The sequence below is a fragment of the Sarcophilus harrisii genome, chromosome 5, assembly GCF_902635505.1.
Source record: "Sarcophilus harrisii chromosome 5, mSarHar1.11, whole genome shotgun sequence".
Taxonomy (NCBI): Eukaryota; Metazoa; Chordata; class Mammalia; order Dasyuromorphia; family Dasyuridae; genus Sarcophilus; species Sarcophilus harrisii.
Window position 1 is genome coordinate 275,187,280 of NC_045430.1, and position 25,809 is coordinate 275,213,088.

Below are 25,809 nucleotides of genomic sequence, written 5' to 3' on the forward strand. Positions count from 1 at the left end.
GTCAGAAAGAAGCAGGATTGCAAGACTGCGCGGAGGACCCTGGGACCCTGAGGCCCCAGGCAGGGCTAGGAGGAGACGCCGAACAGGACGCTCCCCCAAATGAGGGCTCCGGGGCCCCAGTTCTTGTACGGGGGCAGCCGGGGAGGAACCGCCAGGCCGGGGGGCCGCCACTTTTATCCTCGAGCCTCCCCCCTGTTTCTGGCCGGAGCGTTCCCGGAAAAGCGCCCCCGGGAGGGAGACACGGAGGGAGGCCTTGGGCCCAGAGCGTCACGCGGCTCTCCGAGCGTCACAGCCCCCGGGAAACGCGGCTCTCCGAGCGTCACAGCCCCCGGGAAACGCGGCTCTCCGAGCGTCACAGCCCCCGGGAAACGCGGCTCTGGCCGCTGTCGGAGCCCCGGCTCGGGGCCCCGTGTTTCACTGATGCTCGGTTGGGCTCCCGACAGCCGGGTGGCAGATCCTCGTGTAAGAGGCGCCGTGTCACACTTTGCACACACGCGGACCCCGCGCGGAGAACGAAGGCCTCCTTAAAAAGGCAGCCGAGGCTTCCCGCGGGGCGCCCTCAGAGCCCGGGGAGGCGGGAGCCGGGGGCGCCCCGCCCTCAGGCGCAGAGACCCCTGGTGCCGGTGCCATGGCCCGCCAGTCCCGAGGCCCGCCAGTCCCGAGGCCCCCGAGTCCCGAGGCCCCCGAGTCCCGAGGCCCGCCAGTCCCGAGGCCCGCCAGTCCCGAGGCCCCCGAGTCCCGAGGCCCCCGAGTCCCGAGGCCCGCCAGTCCCGAGGCCCCCGAGTCCCGAGGCCCGCCAGTCCCGAGGCCCCCGAGTCCCGAGGCCCGCCAGTCCCGAGGCCCCCGAGTCCCGAGGCCCGCCAGTCCCGAGGCCCCCGAGTCCCGAGGCCCGCCAGTCCCGAGGCCCCCAGTCCCGAGTCCCGAGGCCCGCGAGTCCCGAGGCCCGCCAGTCCCGAGGCCCGCCAGTCCCGAGGCCCCCGAGTCCCGAGGCCCGCCAGTCCCGAGGCCCCCGAGTCCCGAGGCCCGCCAGTCCCGAGTCCCGAGGCCCGCGAGTCCCGAGGCCCCCGAGTCCCGAGGCCCCCGAGTCCCGAGGCCCGCGAGTCCCGAGGCCCGCCAGTCCTGAGGCCCGCCAGTCCCGAGGCCCGAGGCCCGCCAGTCCTGAGGCCCGCCAGTCCCGAGGCCCCCGAGTCCCGAGGCCCGCCAGTCCCAGAGCGAACGGGCCGCTCCGAGCTGCTTCCGTGCCGTGCCTGAAGCACAGGGAGGAGCCATGCAGCCTCCTACTGCGAACAAGAAGGAACTTCGGCTGGGCGCATTTGATGCGGCTGCCCTGGTGCGTTAAAGAAGCGGCTTCGGCCGGGCCATTCGGCTTTGCTAGGCTCACAGTGACGGATTCGCCGCGGCCCACGGGGAGCCTTTGCAGAAGGAGCGGTTTAAGAGCCACAGTGACAGCTTGTACAGCGCGGTCCGTTCGGCGCCTGGGCTGGTCTCTTCTTTAACTTCGTGTCGCATCATGGAATACAATGACAAAATACAAATGTAGTTTCACAAACTTGAGAAGCAGATGCTGATTGAGCACAATCTTTGTAACCTAGAAAAGGCAAAACTGAGCCCAGGGTCCCTCACACAAGGATTTTATATCAGCTGTGAAGAGTGACCCCCGACGACTTACGTGACTCCCTAAAACAGCAGCAACTGATTGTTGATGGGAAGAGCGGCATGGAAAGGATTGCTAAAGATCTGATTGGCCACGGAGTGGCAGGTGCGGAAAAGACATCAAGGTCTGAAAGCCGAAGTATGGAAAGGACACTAAGTCTTGAAGGCTGACATTTTAGTTTCAGAGAATTCTGGGTAGAGCATCTTAGGTGAACTCTGTCTTCTAAGAAGAGATCAATAATGGTTTAATGCAGTACAAAGCTTAACAACTGATGCACACAGTGTGATCATCAGTGTTATGCTAGGCAGTCTAGAAGTAAGTTTTAAACTGCTTTTTATTTTACCGAAAGTGCAGATGGCAAGACAGACTTCTTTTCACCCATGAGTGCCTCAGGAGATCTTTTAGCCACAAAACAAAGAACCTAAGCTTCAGACTTTGAGTTTCCAAAATAACACGAGAATATAAAAGGAATTAAATCGATTTTGTACCCCCTTAGTGAAGAGTTGGACAGGCGTGATTTGGATTTCTATTTGCAACGTGTGTGTGCATGCACCATATCTAAGTCTGGACTAACTGCGCTTGCAACTTTTAGAATGGAATACATTTGGCATCAACAAGTGGACAAGCAGCATTTCCTTAATATTTGAGCAAGTATAAGTAAAAACCAAGTTGTTCCATCAAAGCACCTTGGCTTGGGCTCAACTGCTGCTATGACTTTAGCAGAAGCTGTAAATTGTACCAGGCAGCACAGTGCCTTCATTGAGAACCGAGTTATCTGTCTTTTCATAGTGATCTAATCTCACAACCCTATGATCACATCTGGACCTGAAAAGCCGCAAGGACAAACAAGCTTGATCAGCAAGCTCTATTTTCACGGAGGACTTACAATTTTGCGAGTTTATCCTTGCTAGATTGTGAAGGAAAAAAACCCACATAAAACCAGCATTTAATAGGGATTTTACTTCAGTTACAAATTTTGAATTTTAAAAAAGGTAACAAAAATGTCAGAAGGAAGCACAAGGGGGCAATTGTTTTCAAAGACTCAGAAAATATCCTGTCTGTGAGAATTCTTCATGTTTCAAGAGTTTCTTCATTTGCTCCACAGGTATCGACCACACAAATCAAACAGCTCGTCACAGGAAAAGCTCGGACTTTTGAGTTGGCTATCCACTTGTCTGTTTCAGTATTATATTCAAGGATGTGTCCTAAACGACCCACACCCTGGAAACCCGCCAAGACATAAACTATGGAACCGACCGCTGCACATTTCACCGTTACGCCCTTCCACGGCATTGGGGACACCATCTTCCATTCATTCAGCTTAATATCATAATATTCCACATTGTCCAGACCACCTTTGAAAGACAGAAATGAGAAATTACTCTATCTGATCAGAATGAATAATTCCAATTTCATAAATATTTCTTATAAGGCCTCTAAACACCAAATACATTTATAAAGATATTTCAACTTATATAACTTTTCTTAGGTTAGAATCATGCAAGTATTTGCTTTAGTGCTTTTTAAAATGAAGAGACATCGCATTTAGGGCAGAATCAGACACTGAAAATATCTGAAAACAATCAATGGCATTTTATTATTGTCCAACTTGAATATAAGTATTCAGAGTTCCTTATTTCTTTTCCTTGGACTGCCTTTCAAACATTCTACTGATCAATAACATGCTTGCTTTCTATCTCAAGGTATTTATGTTGATATTTAAATATAGTTTAAAACGTATTTGAATATTATTTCTTTCACTTTGCCATTTAGGGTTTTGTTCATATTCAGAGTTTGTCCATAGGATTTAAGCTAATTTTTTTTTCTGGTGAAGCAATTGGAGTTGTGACTTGCCCAGTCATACAGCTACTAAGTATTAAGTGTCTGAGGCTGGATTTGACCCCTGGGACAGTGCTCTATCCACTGGGCCATCCAGCTGCCCTTCCAACTAAATTTTTAAATAGAGAAACATGCTCAGAAGAAATAAGAAGAAAAAATTAATATTTAAACATCCAGTTAAAAAACAGTGCCCTGGCATATAGGATTAGGATTAGCAGGAGAAGCAACGCCTATTGCTAAGGATTGTATTAATTATATTAGGTTTTGCAAACTGTTTCTTCAGTGTGTGTGTGTGTGTGTGTGTGTGTGTGTGTGTGCACGCGCAACGTGGGCAGGAAACATGGGCAAAGAAAAATAAGGCTGGATATATGAGGGGTGGGCTGGTGGTAGTGTTGAGTCTGAGCATCATGTAACCTATGAAGAGCTTATGTGCTCCACTAATAGTCTCAGGAGTCATGAGAAAAAAAGAGGGGCTCCCCACAATCTGGTGGACCATCTGATGTGAACTTATAAGGGAAAGCATAGATGAGAGTCGCCCTAGAATGGAAGGCTTGGATGGCCCATGATCCATATCACGAGGCAATATCTGACAGCAGCCGTGACATCCCCAACCCACTGGAATATTGGGGGTATTGCCCACTTTTTCTTCCCAGGGGAAATGGCTGTGCAGTGATCACCCTCAGAAATTGAGTGTCCCCATCCCGCAGGCCTGACCTCCACGAAAGGCAAAGGTTACAGGTAGGAAGAATAAAACATGCACAAAGCAGGTATGGCCTACAAGGTAGGAACCCACGACTGTTGGGTACAAGGTAGACGTGAGATGGGAAATCCCTTCCCTTCACCATCAATCCCTGCCCATGTTTCCCAGAACTTCTTTCCTTCATTAGCTACAGATAACGTCATTCTATTTTGCAAGCAGCTCTTTTTTTTCCATGATTTTCTCCCCTGGAATATTGCAGATTTAGACCAGATTCAGTTGACCTTTGCAATGCAAATATTTTACCCAAGTTTTCATTTTGAAAATGATCTACTAATTCTATGTCCTGTGAAGGAACAAGACAAGCTTCATGCTTGTAGATTAGAGACACTCTTTGGTCCTCTAAAAGGAGGAAGACTGTGGGCCCGGGAGTTAGTAAGTCAGATACCTAAGCCGTTTTGGCCGCCCACGGCAAATATCTTGTCTTTTACAAACACCAGGCCGTGATTCTTCCTGGCTTCAATCATTGGACACAGCTCCGTCCACCTGGGGAAAGAAAAGAAATGGACTTCTGAGTGTTTGCATCAGAGGAAGAAAAAAGGATTTTTATTCTCATCAATGAGAAAAAAAGGGCAGTTATTTTCAAATAGTTATCTACCAAGCTCATCAATTACTCTTTGCTGGTAAGGGTATGAAACCGTATGCGCACAGAGGCCCACAACGGTGCTATATCTCGGGCCTGTGGGTGAGGTGGTGCTGTCCCTGCTATTCTGGTATCATGGCTGACCTGTGTCCTGGGCGTGGCTGACCTGGGAGTCACATATAGATGTAGACTTTCTTGAAGAAAATCCAACGTGAAAAAATAAAAATACAATTTCACAAAGCAAATAGAGAAGGACGTGATTATTCATTACTACAAAAGGACTTCTTGCATCAGAATAAAAGATTTGCTAGCAGATTCTTTCACGTGACGTAGTCCTTCTTGAAGTCCTTTTTGTATAATCCTTTTGTATCATTACTATTTTTGATTCTGGTGAGGTAGGTCAAGACACCATAGCAATGGCTCTAGAGTCATAAGAAATTGTAATTTAAATTCATGCTCAAGACACATATCTGATGTATGACTGAAAGTAGGCAATTCTCACTTAACTTCTCTGAACCTCAGTTTCTTTACACGTAAAATGGGGATAATAACTGTACCACCTATCTTGCAAGGTTGTAATGAAAGCATCTTGTAAAAGTTCTCAAATTATGAATTAACTGAGGCAGGGAATAGATGCGAGATGATAGTACTAACATTTTAACATTTTTTTCTTCCTACATATATTTTAAAGTTTATTTATTTTTAATACACATTGTTTTTTGAATCATTTTGGGAGAGAAAAATCAGAGCAAAAGTGAAAAACCATGGGAGAAGAAAAAAAACAGGAAAAAAGAAATGAACGTAATATGTGTTGATTTATATTCAATTTTTTCTGGATGCAGATGGCATTTTCTGCCCAAAGTCTACTGGGATTGCTTTGGATAGCATTTTAACTTTGGAAAAGATCTTTGAGGTCATGGAGTCCAAGCCTCTTTTCTAGATAAGAAAATGAGGTCTTAATGAAGAACACAACTTGCTAAATTGTCTCAAGTCAATCTGTGGGACAGGCAAGACTTGAATTCAAGACTTGTCATTCCTTTTCCAGGCCTTTACATGCTGAATCATACTGCTTCTCCAAACAGCTTTATTCTTATATTTCTAGGATCTTTGATGTCATTCTTGTCAAAAGTCTCTCTGCCAACGCAGAGAACAACAGCCCCTATGCACACTAGGAAATGCCCTCTGTGAGTAGGGATGTCCAAAAAAAAAAAAAAAAAAAGTCACCCCTTGAGGTTCTTGTTGTGATGAGCCTCTCCTAAATAGTAAAGCCTTTACTAGTGGGGTTCCAGTGGCAACACCCTTTTAGAACCCTTCACACCAAAATAAAGCATTGGAACAAGAGTCTTTAAATAGTGAGGCCATAGTACACATGGTGGAAATGAGCTGAACAACAAAAATTCAATTTGCATGCCCCTCCCTCACAAAACATTATACAAAGGGCACCTGTGTGTGCATGTGAGTATATACATGTATGTGTGCGTCACTGTCTCCACTGTAGACTCAAAGATCAATAAATGTTAAAAATATGCTTCTTTCCATAGACCATATGTAGTGCTTGGACCTGGCCCTTTTCTGATTTATAGAAAGTTGACTCCCAGAAGTTAACAGTTTGTGAATTTCTGTTTTTCCCTAAGTAGAACCCAATTAGCTTAATTCCTTAGTTTAGTATTAAAATAATAATTTTTTAAAAATATGATAATTTCAAACCTGTTCAGGAATATGTCAAAACAGGTAGAGAAATTTCATGAAAATTAACTTGGATGTTTGCATTGCCTTTTAGAAGTGAAATTAGGTTCACAGATGATGTTTTTTCCTTTGGATAACTAGATCAGATAATGTGTTCATAGTATTTTTGTATTTGTGAAAATCTAAGTACTCTTTGAAAAATATTGAATTTTATTTCAACACACATGCTTTTAAATTGCAGAACAGCACTTAGGTGCCATATGTTTAAAATATTCTCTATACTGAATAAATGTAATTGGTTTCCAAGATTCTTAGGGCTATATGATCCCTAAGTAATTGAAAAACCAATAATGGTCTTGGAAAAGAGATCATGGAGTAGACCTCCTTCTCTTGGAAAGACAAGGCAACTGTAGGGCAGGATGCCTAAAAATTGTTAGATGAGCTCATTGAACTGGGGGCTTTTGCTTAACTGGTTTTCCTTATTATAAGATGGGGCTGAGTTCTAGGCATGAGGAGGGGGAAGGTTTCCAAAAATGTCTGATGCCAAAACAAAAGGCATCAGTAAAACTTATTTAAAAATAAAATAAAAACAAAACTACTAGGGATATGGATCTTCATAGCTCTCCTCTTTAGTGGGAAGGACTGTAGCTTGGTTTAAATGAAATGGGAGGAAAGGAGGACAGCTTGATTGTGAAGGTGTCCATGATGACGTTAGCCCAGAAGAGGTGCTGATTTTCTTAAAATCTTCCTAAAGGGTGGGCGATGCTCCTAAACTCAAGCACAGGCTATCTGACCATATCGCTTCCCTGACTTGTTTCTTAACTATTACTTCATCATTACACTGAAACCGATCTCTCCAAAACCCAACAGTGATCTCTTAAATGCTAAATCAAAAGGCTTCATCTCAGTCCTCTCCTTCTGGACTTCCCTGCAGCATTTGCCAGATCACCCTCATTCCCTGCAGAGTCTCTCTGGGATGTCCCGACACTATTCTTTCCTGGTCCTTCTCCTCTCAGACATCAATCCCCAAGGGTTCAGCGTTTTTTATGCAGACAATTTCCCAATCATGTAGATGAATCGGCCAGGCCACTTTCCCTGTATGGTGGGTTGTCCTTCGCTCCCTCCCAACCAGTGACTCTTGGCTTTAAGGATCACCTTCTGCAGAAGGCCCTTCCTAGTTATTGTCTCTTCCACTGCCAAGTAAGTTCCCTAAGGACGGGGGTCATCTTTTTTTTGCCTTTCTTTGTATTTGTGGTTGCTCTTCAGTCTATCCAACCCCATTTGGGGTTTTCCTGGCAAAAGTAGTGGAGTGGTTTACCTTTTCTTTCTCCAGCTCATTTGACACATGAGGAAACTGAAGCAAACAGGGTTGAGTGACTTGCCTAAGGTCGCTAGTAAGTGTCTGAGGCTACATTTGAACTCTGGAAGATGAATCTTTCTGACTCCAGGCCAGGTAGGCACTCTATTCACTGTACCCCCTAGCTGCCCCTTTCTTTGTCTAGCCAGTGCTTAGCAGAGGGCCTTGACAAAGTGAGCTTAAAGAAATTCTTTAATTTATCTAGAAATTTAGCTAAAGAAATTTAAATTCCCCATTAATGCCAGGAGAAATATAAATTGCTCAGCCTGGCATTTAAATCCCTTCACAAACTATAATTTCCCTTTAAAGCCTTATTACTCATGGCTTTTCTTCATTCTCTCTATGGACAAACGGAACTGGCCTTTCTTTTGTACTTTACATGTGACCTTCCATTTCTTGTCTTGGTATACCTCTGTCTAAATTGTCCCCCATGCCAGGAATGTAAATGTATTCTTTCAAGCAAGTAACCAGGAAAAAAAACAAAACAAAACTTTGCAGCCAATTTCTTTGATTAAAAAAATTTACATAAAAAATACATAAAGAACTGATGCAAATTTATAGGAACAAGTACCATTTCCCCATAGACATATAATCAAAATCTATGAACAGCAAGCAAGATACCCAATAGTCATATTAAAAAATGCTTCAAATTTCTAATAATCAGAAAAATGAAAATTAAAGCAATTCTGAGGCATCATCTCTTAAACAAAGATGACGGGGAAAAGAGAAATGCCAATTGTTGGGGGATTGTGGGAAAAAAGGGCACACTAATGTGCGACGGACAGAATTACAAATTGGTCTGGTTATTTTGGAAAACGATTTGGGTCTATGTTCATAAAGTCATTAACTTCATCCATTATACATTAAACTGCATGCTTCAGTCCAGTGATATTGCTGCTAAGGCTAGACCCTCCAAAGAGCTGAAGAAAGAGGAAAAGGGCCTAACTATTAGAAAATATTTATGCAGCATTTTTTCACAAAAGCAAAAAATTGGAAACTAAGGGAGTGGCCATCAACTGGGGAATTGGGGAATATCCTATATGGAATACTGCTCTGCCAGAAGAAATGGCAAAGGGATAGTGTCTGAGAAATCAAGGATAATTTGTATGAACCGATGCAGAGCCAGACAAGCAATATTTACAAATACGATGACATTGCATGGACAAACAACTCTGAAAAACCAAAGAACTCTGACCAAAGCCAGGCCCCAGCACAAAGGCAAGGGGCTGGTGTGGAAGCCCTCCCTCTCTCCTGATGCAAGGGATGGATTTACGATGCTGAATACATACAATTTTGAACATGGCCGATGTAGGAACTAGTTTTTCTCAAGTCTTTGTGTCCATTTGTTAGAATGTTTTCGATGGGGAAACGAGGTAGGAGAAAGAGAAAACAAATGTTTATGAAATGAAAAAATTTAAAAAAAAGTTCTTGATCAATACATACGTCTCTGTGGCAGGATCATAAACTTCACAGGAATTCAAGACTCTTCCAGAAACATTGTTCCCTAAACTTCCACCGCAAACATATATGAGACCATTGGCTTCCACCATTCCGTGGCTGCAGCGCTGAGTCAGCATGCTTGGCTTGGTGTGCCAGCTTTCTGTTCTGGTATCATAGCATTCAAACAAGTATAAAGCAGAGTTTCCTTTAAGAGAAAAAAGGCCCATCAGTGTTTATTTCACTTAGTTTAGTAATCACGCGTGAATTCAGAGTTTAGCGAGCCAAATCATTAGTGACTGGAGGGAAGAATTTAAGGTTTGGGAATCAGTTTATTCCAAAGCCACAAAAATTTCATGTATTTCAGCAAAATGAGAAGAAAATTATTCCTACATCACACGTTGTTTTTAGAGTGGCTAACTATGGTTATACAAATGTTGGAAAATATGGGAAAGACAATCTGTGGGGAAGACTGTTTTGTGGGTGGGTTGAGCTTCCGAAGAAGAATTTCACTGTTTAATTTTCAAAGAAAAGTTAAATATGCCTTCAAGCTAGTGGTCTGTGAAAGAAACTACCTAAACCAGCAATGTTTACATTGTACCAATGTACAAATGGAAGAAAAACAGTCCAAGTGAGCCCAGATGGTAAATCCACATCTAAAAAAATTAGGAAAAGGAAAAAACCCTATTCAATGGAATGCCAAGTCCTCTCATTTAGATTTCTTTATTGCACAGAACAAACCTTTGGTCCCTCCTAAAGCATGAGTGATGTCACATTTCCCTGCGGTCCTACCTTTGGTGATGGACCATGTTTGTCTGACACCCAAGGTCATTATTGATCTACTCTGTTGGGGTAGGTTGTGTATTAGTAGCTAATTTACCTCCTCCTACTCTGCATTTGAGCTGCAAATCCCTGAGGGCGATTCCCATACATTTCTCTTACTTTGCTGCTCTGCCTCCCTAGGAGCATTCTGGACAGAGCCATCTCTGTGCTCCTCCATCCTACTTCACCCTAGAACTCTGACTCCTCAGATGGCCCCACGAGCCCAGGAGAATGTCATCTCCTGAAGATGGTTTACATCTGTCTCCCCGTGAGGGATTACGGTGAATTGTGGCAGACAGGAGGCACTTCAATAAATGTCTGTTGGAGGACTTGAATTTGGTTGGATCTGAATTCCTTCCCTACTTCCGGACCTTGCAAATATTAAGAGCAGAAAAGGAGTCAAACAGCCGCCAAAACACTTAAACAGAAGAAACATCAACAGATTGCTTTTCAGGGAGTGTCAGGAAGGAAGCCTCAGCTCAAAGCATCTCGGATGGTTTTCCCCTGACTGTCAGGGCTCTTTTTTCTCTGTTGCACTGGTAATATGGTAGCTTCATCTCTAGGGCTCTTGGGGAACATCTAGAGGACCCAGCAGATTTTCCAAACAGCTGGTGCTGAAATCAGAAACTGAAGTCAGCTGATGAGGTGGCTGGGAGGGTGCAGAAGGGGCTCCTGAAGAAGAGAGAGACCTGCAACAGTAGAGGGCAGCTCTGGGCTATCGCCCCACATGGGTCATTGTAGGGCTTACAATCACTGGACAGGCAGAAAGCCATTTTTTCCCCCCGATGGAACAATTGATGGTTTAAAACTCTCCCACATAAGACAAAGCTACAAGGGAAATGGGAGAAGAGCCCAACCAGGGAAGTGCATGTCTGGAGTGGAACCCTAGAACTGAAAACCATAAGGCAGCAATGTAGTATCACATTTTCAGGTGGTGCTTAATAAATGCCTTAGGAGAAGAACCTTGGGTAGTTCATAGGTTGTAGGAAGCTGTGGCCTTTTCTGAGAGGGAGCTGTCAAAATCTGGCTTATTAATCAAGATGGCTCTAAACACCGACAGACAACAGAGCAGCTCCTCTCAGAGATGTAAGAAATGTTCACTGAAGCACTCCAAACATCAGAAAATTATATCAACCCTTCCCCCCGGTTCTTACCCACTTCTGAGCCTCCAGACGTGTAGATCTTGCCTTCGGCAGCACATGCTGCTAGGCTATCTCGGGGTGCCGGAGGTCCCAGTTTGGAATACCAACTGTCCTTGACTACGTTATAGCAATCCATCCGTTTTATAGGGAAGAGCTGAGAGCCTCCCAAAATGTAAACTACATTGTCCCAGAAGACGCAAGCTGCATCTCTGCGCTTTTCAAAAGGGCAGCGGATGTCTGTCCAGCTGTAATCCTGTAATGGGAGAGAAGAAGATTTGGTTTGATGAGGGTCAGTGAACAGTGTCCAAATTTACAAATTAACCCACACAATGTTGTATGGAAAAACCAGGTAATACCTCACCCAAGCCCAAGATTTCAATTTAAACTGCAATGATTCCTTGAGAATGGCTGTTAATTCAAGGGGTAGGTGGTCCCTCCTTCTACTCTGAAGTAGATTTGGTGAAGAATCTTAGATCTATCACCCCTCTTCCTGTTTTCTGCTTATAATAATGACTAAAACACTCATGGTGCAAACATCTTCAGTTTTCTAAAGTAAATTCCCTCCCAGATCTTCCCACTTCCTTCCCAATGGACACAGACCCTTGGAAGATCTTCAGATAACAGAACCAGACTGCAAGCTTGTAATGATGCTTGAAGATAAAAGAGGAAGCAGGAGCTTGCCTTTACTTCCTCAAGCGCCTTGCTGGTGGGGTTGCCCATGTCCAGTCTCTTTCCACTGACATTCATTATCTACTCAGATGCCAAGGTGACCTTCTGAGAGTGAAGGTCTCCTTATGTCACTCTCCTCCTCAATCAACTGCATCAGCTCCCTATTCCTCCTAGAATCAGGAAATCCTCTAGAGTTCAAAGACCATAATTTGCCCTCCCATCTTCCTTTCCAGTCTTCTTGTACCTTACATCCTACCTAGTACTCTGTCATCCAATGATAATGGTTTCCTTCTTAGCCCTTAAACAAGAGACTCCATCTCCAGACTCCAGGCATTTTCCTTGGCAGTGTCCCATGCCTGGAATGCCCCCCCCCCCCACTTCTGCCTCCATGCCTTTTTCCTACAGCATGCCTTTTTTTTTTTTGACATCTCTTTATTCTAATGAATTTCTTTGATATCTCTTTATTTCTCTATTAATTATGTCTACTTATCTGGTCTATAGCTTGTTTGCGCATAATGTTTTGCATGTTTGTGAACTCCTTGAGAGTAGAGACTACATTTTTTTTAATTATAATAACTTTTTATTGACAGAATCCATGCCTGGGTAATTTTTTTTTACAACATTATCCCTTGCACTCACTTCTGTTCCGATTTTTCCCTCCCACCCTCCACCCCCTCCCCTAGATGGCAAGCAGTCCTATATATGTTCAATATGTCCTAGTATATCCTAGATACAATGTATTTGTGCAGATCCAAACAGTTTTCTTGTTGCACAGGGAGAATTGGATTCAGAAGGTAGAAGTAACCCGGGAAGAAAAACAAAAATGCAAACAGTTTACATTCATTTCCCAGTGTTTTTTTTTTTTTTTTTTCCCCTTTGGGTGTAGCTGCTTCTGTCCATCATTGATCAATTGAAACTGAATTAGGTCTCTTTGTCAAAGAAATCCACTTCCATCAGATTACATCTTCATACAGTATCGTTGTTGACATATATAATGATATCTTGGTTCTGCTCATTTCACTCAGCATCAGTTCCTGTAATTCTCTCCAAGCTTCTCTGTATTCATCTTGCTGGTCATTTCTTACAGAACAATAATATTCCATAACATTCATATACCACAATTTACCCAACCATTCTCCAATTGATGGGCAGCCACTCAGTTTCCAGCTTCTAGCCACTACAAACAGGGCTGCCACAAACATTTTGGCACATACAGGTCCCTTTCCCTTCTTTAGTATCTCCTTGGGGTATAAGCCCAGTAGAAACACTGCTGGATCAAAGGGTATGCACAGTTTGATAACTTTTTGGGCATAATTCCAGATTGCTCTCCAGAATGGTTGGATTCGTTCACAGCTCCACCAACAATGTATCAGTGTCCCAGTTTTCCCACATCCTCTCCAACACTCATCATTATTTTTTCCTGTCATCTTAGCCAATCTGACAGGTGTGTAGTGGTATCTCAGAGTTGTCTTAATTTGCATTTCTCTGATTAATAATGATTTGGAACACTTTCCTATGAGTGGTAATAGTTTCAATTTCATCATCTGAAAATTGTCTGTTCATATCCTTTGACCATTTATCAATTGGAGAATGGCTTGGTTTCTTATAAATTAGAGTCAGCTCTCTATATATTTTGGAAATGAGGCCTTTATCAGAACCTTTCACTGTGAAGATGTTTTCCCAGTTTGTTGCTTCCCTTCTAATCTTGTTTACATTAGTTTTGTTTGTACAGAAGCTTTTTAATTTGATGTAATCAAAATTTTCTATTTTGTGATCAATAATGGTCTCTAGTTCGTCTTTAGTCACAAATTTCTTCCTCTTCCACAAGTCTGAGAGATAAACTATCCTATGTTCCTCCAATTTGTTTATAATCTCGTTCTTTATGTCTAAATCATGGACCCATTTTGATCTTACCTTGGTATACGGTGTTAAGTGTGGGTCCATGCCTAATTTCTGCCATACTAATTTCCAGTTATCCCAGCAGTTTTTGTCAAATAATGAATTCTTATCCCAAAAGTGAGGATCTTTGGGTTTGTCAAACACTAAATTGCTATAGTTGACTATTCTGTCTTGTGAACCTAACCTGTTCCACTGATCAACTAATCTATTTCTTAGCCAATACCAAATGGTTTTGGTGACTGCTGCTTTATAATATAGTTTTAGGTCAGGTACAGCTAGGCCACCTTCATTTGATTTTTTTCATTAATTCTTTTGAGATTCTTGACCTTTTATTATTCCATATGAATTTTGTTGTTATTTTTTCTAGATCATTAAAATATTTTCTTGGAAGTCTGATTGGTATAGCACTAAATAAATAGATTAGTTTAGGGAGTATTGTCATCTTTATTATATTTGCTCGACCTATCCAGGAGCACTTGATATTTTTCCAATTGTTTAAGTCTGACTTTATTTGTGTGGAAAGTTTTTTGTAATTTAGCTCATATAGTTCCTGACTTTCCTTTGGTAGATAGATTCCCAAATATTTTATGCTGTTGACAGTTATTCTGAATGGAATTTCTCTTTGTATCTCTTGCTGTTGGATTTTGTTGGTGATGTATAAAAATGCTGAGGATTTATGGGGATTTATTTTATAACCTGCAACTTTGCTAAAGTTATGGATTATTTCTAATAGCTTTTTTATAGAATCTCTAGGGTTCTCTAAGTATACCATCATATCATCTGCAAAGAGTGATAGTTTGGTTTCCTCACTGCCTGTTCTGATTTCTTTAATCTCTTTCTCGACTCTTACTGCCGAGGCTAATAGTTCTAATACTATTGAATAGTAATGGTGACAGTGGGCAACCTTGCTTCACTCCAGATCTTACTGGGAAAGATTCCAGTTTTTCGCCATTGCATATGATGCTTACTGATGGTTTTAAATATATGCTCCTGACTATTTTAAGAAAAAGTCCATTTATTCCTATACTCTCAAGTGTTTTTATTAGGAATGGATGTTGGATTTTATCAAATGCTTTTTCTGCATCTATTGAGATGATCATATGGTTTTTGTTAGTTTGCTTATTGATATAGTCAATTATGCTAATAGTTTTCCTAATATTGAACCAGCCCTGCATTCCTGGTATAAATCCTACTTGGTCATAGTGTATTATCCTGGGGATGATTTTCTGTAATCTTTTTGCTAATATTTTATTTAAGATTTTAGCATCGATATTCATTAGGGAGATTGGTCTATAATTTTCTTTCTCTGTTTTCAGCCTACCTGGTTTAGGTATCAGTACCATGTCTGTGTCGTAAAAGGAGTTTGGTAGGACTCCTTCAGTCCCTATTTTTTCAAATAGTTTATATAGCATTGGGGTTAATTGTTCTTTAAATGTTTGGTAGAATTCACATGTAAATCCATCTGGTCCTGGGGATTTTTTCTTAGGGAGTTGGTTAATAGCTTGTTCTATTTCTTTTTCTAAGATGGGACTGTTTAGGATATTTACTTCTTCCTCTGTTAATCTGGGCAAGCTATATTTTTGAAGGTATTCTTCCATTTCATTTAAGTTGTCAAATTTATTGCCATAAAGTTGGGCAAAGTAATTCCTAATTATTGCTCTAATTTCCTCTTCATTAGTGGCGAGTTCTCCCTTTTCATTTTTAAGACTAACAATTTGATTTTCCTCTTTCCTTTTTTTAATCAGATTTACTAAGGGTTTGTCTATTTTGTTGGTTTTTTCATAGAACCAACTCTTAGTTTTATTAATTAATTCAATAGTTTTTTTACTTTCAATTTTATTGATCTCTCCTTTTATTTTTAGAATTTCAAGTTTAGTGTTTGACTGGGGGTTTTTAATTTGTTCCTTTTCTAGCATTTTTAGTTGTAAGCCCAATTCGTTGACCTTCTCTTTCTCTGCTTTATGCAAGTAAGCCTCTAGAGATATGAAATTTCCCCTTATTACCGCTTTGGCTGCATCCCACACATTTTGATATGATGAGACTACATTTTTATATTTCTGTTCATCTCCATCATTTAGCACAGTGCCTGGTATATAATAGGGACTTAATTTAATAAAAATTTGCTGTCTAATTGGATATTCATTATTAACAATTATTGATGTTTTCATTAATGTTGATAATAATATAATGCTTCAAAGTTTGTAAAACAGTTTAGAATTCTTGTTTATTTTGTTCTCACAACATCTTATGTGCTAGATGTTATGGTTATGCCTTTTTTTACAATTGAGGAAATTGAGGCACACATGACTTGCTTAGGGTCCCACAGCTAGTAAGTATCTGAAGCCAAATGCATCATGAAAGCTGGATCTACTGTACCCCCTAGCTGCTAGTGTCTATTGGATCCTGGAAGCTAACAGGGTTATCTGAGGAGGGGGTGACATGGTCAGACCTGTTCTTCAGGAAGATCACTCTGGGTGCCTGCCAGGCTGGCCCAGGAGACTCTTCCATCAGCCGTGACACAGAGAGATGTTTGGGGACTAATAAGGGGCCATCCACCTGGCATGACATGGGCCACTGAGGGGATGCTCTGCTTGTCATGTACCAAACCTTATGATCCTCTAGCATCCTAATAAAGGAAATGTTACTTAATATATGCGGGAGCCTCCAAAGGCTAAAATTCTAATTCTGGGATTCCCATAGAGATTCTGGAAGAGTTGCTGCCCCTCTCTTTGTCTTGCCCAGAAGCCATCAAAGGGTCATGATCAGGCTCAGTTTAGGCAGCAGGTGGGGAGAGCACTGACTCTGAATCGAAGGTGAGTTCAAATCTAGCCTCAGACACTTAGTAATATGTGACCTCTGGCAAGTCATTTAAGTTCTACTTGCCTTCATTGCCTCAACGATAAAAAGGGAGCTGATAAGAGCATGTAGCTTGCAGAGTTGTTGTATCAAAGGAGATGATATTTTGAAAGCCCTCAGCCCAGTGCTTGGTTCACAGTAGGTATTCTATAAATATAAGCCATCATCATTATCAGAAGAAGAAGAATGAGAATATAAGTGATGCTAAGTGAAGGAATATAAGTAATACTGCTCAAAGTGAGCTGTCCCTGTGTCGAAGGAATTAATTCTCATTTCCTCCAAAAATTCACTCTCCATCTAATTTGGCTAAGGAAACCATGAGAAAAACACAGCAAAACCAATTTCATGAGTAGAGCATGATGTTGACAAGGTGCTCTTCCATTCAGCTGCTTGAAAGCATTGATTTCTTTCCAGAGTACTCTCTCAGAGCTAACATTTTGGGTTTTTTTTTTTGACTCAACTAATGAAACTCTCAAGACAACTCACCTCTCTTCCAGTTTCACCCTAATCTCCTCCACCTCAGTTGATGGTGGTCAGGAAATTTAACTTTAAAAAGTTATTCTCAAGTTCCAACTTGACAATTAAATATAATTGCCTAGATCCTGAAAGTGACAAAAGTTTTTCTTTGCCAATAACGTATTTGGTTGCTTTTAGCCTGAACAAGTGAGATAATAGTTATGGAGGCACTTTGAAAAATGTCAAGGGTTATGCAAATAGCAGATATTATTATTAAGGCCCAAAGAGACAAATCAATCAGAATACAGTTTGTATTTGAGGTGAAATAATTCCCTGTGATCAAAGGAGAGAATGAACAGTTATCTGCAGAATGTGGTTATGCTGCAAAGACTGGAATTCAACTGATATGCTCTAACAAATGAAACACAGGAAAATGATAAAAATATAATCGGGGAAAGGCAAACACATTTCCCCTTGCAACTTGATCTCTTGCAGCTTTCTTCTATCTAGAGACCCCCCCAGTATAGAATCTTTAGAACACGGGTTGCAGCTAAAGACCCTATGCTAGGATCTGACTAATTTGATATGAACCAAGCAAAATGAAATGTTGTCTCTGAATGGATTATGTCTCTAGTAAAGAAAGATTGGAAATGATTTGTTGCAGAAAAAGCCACTAGAATGCAGTCATTCAAAATGGAAATTTAGGAAATCTCCAGGGAAAAGAAAAATAATAAGGAGGTAGAAATGGTGGAGGCAATTGAGGAGGGGGGAGAAAGGGGAGAAGAGAAGAAAGAAGTTACCTTCTTCCCACCTCAACTCTTTACATCACTCTATATCTGTGTGGAGGAGCTCATATTGTACATGAGGCAATGAAATAATAACATATGGCAACACACGATCAAGTGGATTGTGGCCTTGACTGCATGTGGAAATTCAGAAATGGGGAAAACAATCATGGCTTGGGGTTAGTCCGGAAAGGCACCATCGAATAGATGGGCCATGAGTGTGGCCCTGATAAAAGGGGAAGACATGGAGTATTCAAAAGTGGGGGGAGATCCAAGATATACAGGAAACTAACTACCACATACGATGAAATGCCCCTCCCCAACGGATGAGTTGGCAAAGGACATAAATAAACAAGTTCTCAAAAGAATAAATGATTACTCTGAATCACTATGAAGGAGGAATAACAAATACAACAAACAAAGCTGTTTCACTTTACACCCAGATAACTGGCCAAGATGACAAATGCAGATATTAAAACACTAAAAAATGCTTATTGTTGTTGGCAACATGGGTTGTGGAAAGACTGGCACATCAATGCAAGATTGGTGGAGCTGAAAATCTGATTGAAATTATGCATCTAAAATTACTCAAATGTTTACACCAGCTGAACCAGAGATTCTATTGAAAGGTTCTACAATGTAAAGGTCCCATATGCATCAATATATTTAGAGTAGCAGTTTTTGTTTTTTGTGGTAGGAGCAATGAATTGGAAAGAGGAGGTCACTTTGAGTGAAAAATGGCCAAATAAATTGTGGTACATTAATTTACACTGGAGTTTGTCTATATTTATATGAATATCACAAATAAAGTATAATGTGTTTTATAACTAATAAAAGTGTTACCTTTGAAGACAGAAATGATCTTCTGGCCTCAGTTTTTTGGACCAACTCCAAATGTTTCCAGTGAGGTGACAGAACTGGTTCTGAAAACCTACTCTCCTAGTTTGGAACTATGCTCAAAAAGTTATCAAACTGTGCATACCCTTTGATCCAGTAGCAGTGTTACTACTGGGCTTATATCCCAAAGAGATTATAAAGAAGGGAAAGGGACCTGTATGTGCACGAATGTTTGTGGCAGCCCTTTTTGTAGTGGCTAGAAACTGGAAACTGAATGGATGTCCATCAGTTGGAGAATGGCTGAATAAACTGTGGTATGTGAATATTATGGAATATTATTGTTCTGTAAGAAATGACCAACAGGATGATTTCAGAAAGGCCTGGAGAGACTTACACGAACTGATGCTGAGTGAAATGAGCAGGACCAGGAGTTCATTATATACTTCAACAACAATACTATATGATGACCAGTTCTGATGGATCAGGCCATCCTCAGCAACAAGATCAACCAAATCATTTCCAATGGAGCAGTAATGAACTGAACCAGCTACGCCCAGAGAAAGAACTCTGGGTGATGACTAAAAACCATTACATTGAATTCCCAATCCCTATATTTATGCCCACCTGCATTTTTGATTTCCTTCACAAGCTAATTGTACAATATTTCAGAGTCTGATTCTTTTTGTACAGCAAAATAATGTTTTGGTCATGTATACTTATTGTGTATCTAATTTATATTTTAATATATTTAACATCTACTGGTCATCCTGCCATCTAGGGGAGGGGGTGGGGGGGTAAGAGGTGAAAAATTGGAACAAGAGGTTTGGCAATTGTTAATGCTGTAAAGTTACCCATGCATATAACCTGTAAATAAAAGGCTATTAAATAAAAATAAAAAAAATTTAAATTTAAATTAAAAAAAAAAAAAAGAAAAAAGAAAACCTACTCTCCTTATTCTTACTTGCTAAGTCCATGAAAGAAAGCGTTAATGAGCAGTCAAGGAGGAAGAATATGCTCATCTTGGAATGGAAGTCTTCCAAGCAAGGTAGAGTCTTAGGGACTCTGGAGGTGGTTGAGTAAAATTAGGCTTAATTAACAACAGCATGCAAATGGGCCATTTCCCACTAGTTAAAAAGATCAGCTGAAAAAGCAAAGGTCAAAGGGGATACCAGGACTTAGCTCTAGGTGATTAGCAATTAAGAACCACAGGTAAGATAATAAATCATGAAAGGCTCTTTCCTTGCCCCATCCATTAAAGTACTCAGTTTTAAATACAGTCTTTGGAAGCCAAATCTTGAAGCAGCTTGTGAAGAAGGCATTAGGCACCAGGTCTTTTCTGAACAATTAACAACTGAACAATGAATGGAGAGGGAGGAGCTCTTCCATCCTTCTCTTCTCCACTTGCCACTTTGCTACCATGGGATGACGCTATGAAATGATTTTTAAATCTGGCTTTGGATCAGCCAGAGACATTATGACCTATTAGCTTTAAGCAATTATCCTGACGCCACAAATCCTCTCCCAGCCCCATATACTTCCAGGAGTAACTGACCGACCCATGCCAGCTCTGCCTGCCCGGTCGGGTAGGTCTTTGGCAGACCATGCCTTCAGTTTTCAGCATTGCTGTCCTTGATGGAGAGAGGCTTTTAATTAAATTAACTTTGGGTCCCTTCCCCCCATTCCTCATTAAGTTTGCTGTATTAACAAAAATCTAGACAGTTGGAAATCACAGAATTCTCTATAGCATTAAATAGGAAAAAAAAAAAAAAGGAATAGACTCAGTTCTGATTTCTTTAAATTAAAAAAAAGCCCTCCAATTAGCTGATTGATGCCAGATTAAATTTTTTGATAAAGGTACAGTCGGGGTCAAAGGCTCAAGGGTTTTCCTTCCTTAGTGTGTATTTGGAAACACACATTGTATGTAAAACTATCTACATGTGCATGTGTGCACACACAACTAAGTAAAAATCCTGCCTCTACCTGTCTATGACCTCTAGTCCTGGAGCCGGCCCCCAAGAGATTGTCTTCATGACCCTGAGACCAGCTTTCTATCCACTGTGCCATGGAGCCTCTCACAAGGGAGGACATCTCTTCTGGGAGAAACACCTGGAAAGGCTGGTTTGATATAAGTGGGTGGAAGAAAAGTGATGGAGCTCATCTTCAGGGTATAAAATTTTGACTCATAAAAGTGAGCCTTTTTCCCCCAAATCTGCTGCTGTGCAGAGGTGGAGGAACAACAGGTGGGGGGACACTGCCAGGGATGTCAGACTTCTGTTGGCTGTTTGGCCTCCTCTCTGCCCTCTGGGAGGGAAAATATAAAGAATATAAAAACGAAAGATAAAAGTTAAAAAAAAAAAAAACTTTTGCATCTGATCAAGTGTGACTCACAAGAAAGAGTCCCCTAATTCTACACTTCACATAGAAAAGGAAAGTTTCCTAAAAGGTTGGGGAAAGAGCTGATAACTTTAATAGTAAACGGAAGGTTAAGGTACTGAATTTAATACAAATCCTCAGTAAGTGAAGGACTACATGGATTTCACATTGAGGGATCCTTAAGGGTCTACTTAGGAACTACCATGGTTCCTAACCGATACCTCGGGATGAGGTCATATGACTTCATGTAAAGCCCTTGGTGTAGCTACAATGTATTGGGGCAGTGGTGGAGGCTGTGGGGATGGGGATGGGGGCTGTGACAGTGGAGAGCGCTGTGCCTGGAGTCAGGAACAATCAAGTCTCAGATACTTTGCAGTTGTGTGACCCAGGCCAAGGTACTGAATCTGTCTGCCTCAGTTTCCTCAACTTTAAAATGGGTATAATAACAGCCCCACCTCCCAGGGTTGTTAGGATCCAGTGAGATCCTATTTGTAAAGCCTTCCAAAGTCAGCATTTAAATGCTTGTTCCCTTCCTCCCCTCTCTTCTGCTCTGCTTGAATACACATCTGTTAAGGGGAAGGGTTTTTCTCTTAAGGGAAGGAGTAGTGATAAATATATTTTCTAAGAGCATCAATAATGTTTTTAATCGAAGGAAACCAAAAGCAGCACAGATGGGGGCACAAGCCCCTCATTCAAGGAGGGATAGTTTTCTTTAATCATGACGCCCAGACAGAAGTCTGCAGCTCCTCACATAATCCCCCCTCTTGTTCTCCCCATCCTGAATGTTCATGCTTGTTGATGATGGGGCTCAGGCTAAGAGTTGCCCTTCATTAGGCCCCCGGGCCTCTGATGCTCTGGGCCTGGCAGGGATGGCAGAAGGAAGAAGAGGACGAGAGGAACATGGAAGCCCTGGGACCTTCGCGGGCCGGCGCCGTCCCCCAGGAGAAAGATGAGCCCCCCTCCTCGTTCCTGCCTGCATTCAGCTCATTAGCCGAGCCCAGGGATCCACAGTCCCCGGTCTTTGCCTTTCTATTGATGTCAGTTTGCATTCAGGTATCAACAGCCCTCCCTGTAGATTTCCAGACTTCGCTACAAGTAACTGGATGGGGAGGAGACCACCAGCGCTCAGAACTAGTTGAACAAACAATTCCGAGGGGAAAAACGAGCAGGCTTCAGAAAATAACGATGGTCTGAACAAAGGCATCATTTCAACTCGGCACAATAACAGAATAATCACTCGCTTCCCTCTCGGTGCATAACCCTGTCCCACTGACTTTCACACAGTAATTAAAATTGAATTCTTTCCCTCCTGTCACTACTGATGGGCAAGGAAACTTTGCTGTCTTTTTAAAAAATAACTCTCCGGATCTCAGCTTAAAGATTACTGGCCTAATTCCAGATAATTCAATTAAGCGAATGTTCCGATCATTTCTTTAGCTGGAAATGGTCCCTCTCTCATTGCTGACTGGTACGGGACGGGATTCCTAAAAAGGCTGTCGTCAGCCTGAATCCAGCTTGTTCTGTGGCGGTACTTACACAAACAGGAAGAAGCAGAGGCTGACTAAACCCTCTATTTATTAGGCAGCACATCTGGGACACCGCAAAGGAAAGCCCATCGGGGAACAGGGATCCAGACCTTGCCTCAGTTGCCCCGTTTATAAGATAAGACGGCCTGAGGTTCTTTCCAGCTTCAGATCCACAATCTTATGATATCTATAGATAATTTATGCTTTGGAACCTTCGTTTTGGGATCTGTTGGGAGACCAGCCTTTTCATTACTGAAGAGAGGAGCTGGATGAATTTAACAACTGATATGTCAAGAAATCCCACTCAAATAACAAAAGAGGATAAAAACAAAAACTTTCAGGACTTAAGTAATCAAAAAAATTTTGGACTGGCACAAAGGGATTCTAGTCCACACTGCAGGGGAAGTGGGACTATGGCTGACAGTTCATGGGGACTCAGCTACATCTCACCCTCCCCAGTGATCAGAAGCTCAGGGAGGAGTTTTTTCCTTCCAAGGATGAAGAGAACTTGATGTCTAATAGTCTGTAGGGGAGTAGGAAAGGTGAAAGTTCCAGTCTTCCTACAAATTGCCACAAAAAATACTATCTTGGGAAGCTTTTAGAGATGTTTCCTCCGAACTCTGGGTCTGGGAATAATGGATATTTCTTTACAACTGAATAAAGAAATGAGTTTAGAAACTTGGGGAAAACCACCTCAATTAGAGTTCATCCCATGAAACACATTTCTAGCCCTCCTATTCATATTCTTTTTTTTTTTTTTCTATTCATATTCTTAAAGATCAGTTCTCAACTCCATAGCTTTTCCATCAGTCCCCCAGTCCTCTTACTGGTCAGCCAGCCTTGTGCTAAGCGGCATTCTGGCCCAAGGAAAGCTAGATTCGTGCCAGGGAGCTAGATGGATAACTAAGTTGAGTAAATGAGAAACTTTTCTGGCCCTTTGCTTTCTCATCTGCAAAAGGGAAGTCTCTCTGCGGTTCCTTTCAGTGCTACCTTTTTATGATTTTTACTTGATTCCTAAATGTTTTTTCTATCTGCAATTACATGTCAGCAGGGTCCTCGGCCTTTTGGTTCCTAATAAAGAGAAGCTTCACTGCTAGGCCTTTTAATCCTACAGGGATGTAATTATTTCCAATAGCTTTATCCACCATGGAATTGAGACAGTGCATATTAGTGGTCTGAAAAGATAGATATACAAGACCAGTGAACTATATGTTGCTTTGTTTTTTCTCCAAACCCCTCATTACCACTAAAAACTCCTCAAAATCTCATACATCATTTTTCTGTAATGTCCCCAAATGGTTATGTCTGAAGTTTCTTTTGATCATGTAAAGGCAGTGCAAATGTTAAGCAGCTGGAGCCTGTTAGTTGTTCTCTGGGTAGATGGGGGGACCAATCTATCAGGGTGTCAACTCTTTCAGGTCTTGAGGAGATGGATTGCCTGGCGCTAAATGTGCCTAACATGTCACTATGAGAAGAGACCCACTTTGTTCCTGATGCTGGAGGTTACAAAGACAAAGGATAATTTGGAAATCCCACCTAGCAACTGGTCTCTACAGGAGGGAATGGGGGCAGGGGGAGGGAAGTAAAAAAGTCTGGTTTACTATTTGGCAATAATTCTTAATCAATCAGACTGACCGCAACAGTGACACCAGAGAAATTGTCTGGACAGATACTGACCAGCTAACGCCCCCATCAAGAGGGTGCAAAAGAGAGAATCTAATGGTCTCCCGCACGCCCATCCCATTTCATTGTTTGATATACTTTGGGCAAACACAGCTGTAAAGATGGACGAAAACCATGGACAAGTATGGAAATATCGCTGAAGAAAAGGAGAAAGATTTAGAGAAATTCACTCCAACAGAGTCTGTTCTACGCCAACACTCTGGGATGGGCCCTGAGTGAAAGGGAAGAGAATTCCGTTACCTTTGGATTGAAATATCTACAGGACTGTGGTTGGGATCCTCCAAACAGGGCAATCCGATAATCATGTTTTTTCCTTCGAGGCCGTGTGCCTTCTACCAATTCTTCTCTATCCTCTGGGGAAAGCAGATGGTACCTCATTCCACCTAGAGAAAGATGACTATTTACTGCTAAGAACTTCAGATTTCTGACCCCTTTGAAAACCTGCCGTTGTAACTACAACGTTATATTTCCTCACATAATTTCTCCATAGTTTCCCTCTAAAATTCAAGAAGGGGAGAGGGAAGAAGGGAGCCGGTAGAAGGAATGCAGGTGAGTTATCGGCTGCCCCTACTACTACCCTTGGGAATGGTCACTGCTCTGAATCACAGACTGAGTCTGACTCCTAATAAGACCAGATAAGATCGCCTTCGGTTATATCCCCAACATGGGCAGGAAGAGCCCTGAATGGGAGGGCGGGGGGTGCGGCGGGAGTCCGTTGCATCCCCAGCCTGCCGCCTGTTCCATTCTGGACGACTCACTGCTCTAACCTAAACTTGCCTCACTGAAGCTTCTATCCTATCCTGTCTTTCACAATAGTTCTTCAAATCACCTTCCTCTGAACCTTCTCTAGGCCCAACAAGTTCCATTCCTTCAACTGATCCTTATGTAACATGACCTCTTCCATTTAATTCCTACAACCTTCTAAAGATTGCCCAAAGTGTCTAAACAATCTAGGCAATTTCTCTACACATCAGGTGGGGGGATTGAAGTAAAAGGAACAAGGTGTTCTTAGCATCTCACTACTGTTCAGTGCTGAAAGAAATTCATTCAGGCTCTTCACTAGAAGGCCAAATACCGAACCCCAAACGTACAGACTTTGGCCACTAAATGAGAAGATGAGGCTCATTGGAAAGATCCTGGTGTTGGGAAAGGTTGAAGGCAAAAGGAAAAGGGGATGGCAGAGGATGAGACACGTAGATAGTATCATGAAACAATGAACGTGAGCTTGGACAGCCTTCAAGAGAGAGTGGGTGATAGAAGGGTCCAGCATACTGGGGTCCGAGGCATCATGGAATATTAGCCACCAGGGAATGACTGAACAACTCTGACTCAACAACTGAGCTGCTCACCTCTGACTCCTGACCTCTGTGACACTATTTTGACAAAACTACATCTTGCTTTTTTTTTTTTATCCTATGACATGCTGTAACCTTCAAATTCTGTACATA

The 25,809-nt window shown here is 42.0% G+C and overlaps 1 protein-coding gene across 2 annotated transcripts in view; it reads right to left on the reverse strand.

Moving 5' to 3' along the window:
- Window positions 1–2,594: 2,594 nt before the first annotated feature.
- The window catches only part of KLHL7 (kelch like family member 7), a 55,202-nt gene continuing 31,987 nt past the window's right edge, over window positions 2,595–25,809 (reverse strand). For both annotated transcript variants that reach the window (XM_031940622.1, XM_031940623.1), the window contains exons 7-11: window positions 24,602–24,744; window positions 11,290–11,530; window positions 9,320–9,521; window positions 4,639–4,736; window positions 2,595–3,009 (exon numbers count right to left, since the gene is read on the reverse strand). In XM_031940622.1, coding sequence (XP_031796482.1) covers window positions 2,726–3,009; window positions 4,639–4,736; window positions 9,320–9,521; window positions 11,290–11,530; window positions 24,602–24,744 — 968 coding nt within the window. In that variant the 3' untranslated portion in view covers window positions 2,595–2,725. The remainder of the gene's footprint in view (window positions 3,010–4,638; window positions 4,737–9,319; window positions 9,522–11,289; window positions 11,531–24,601; window positions 24,745–25,809) is intronic.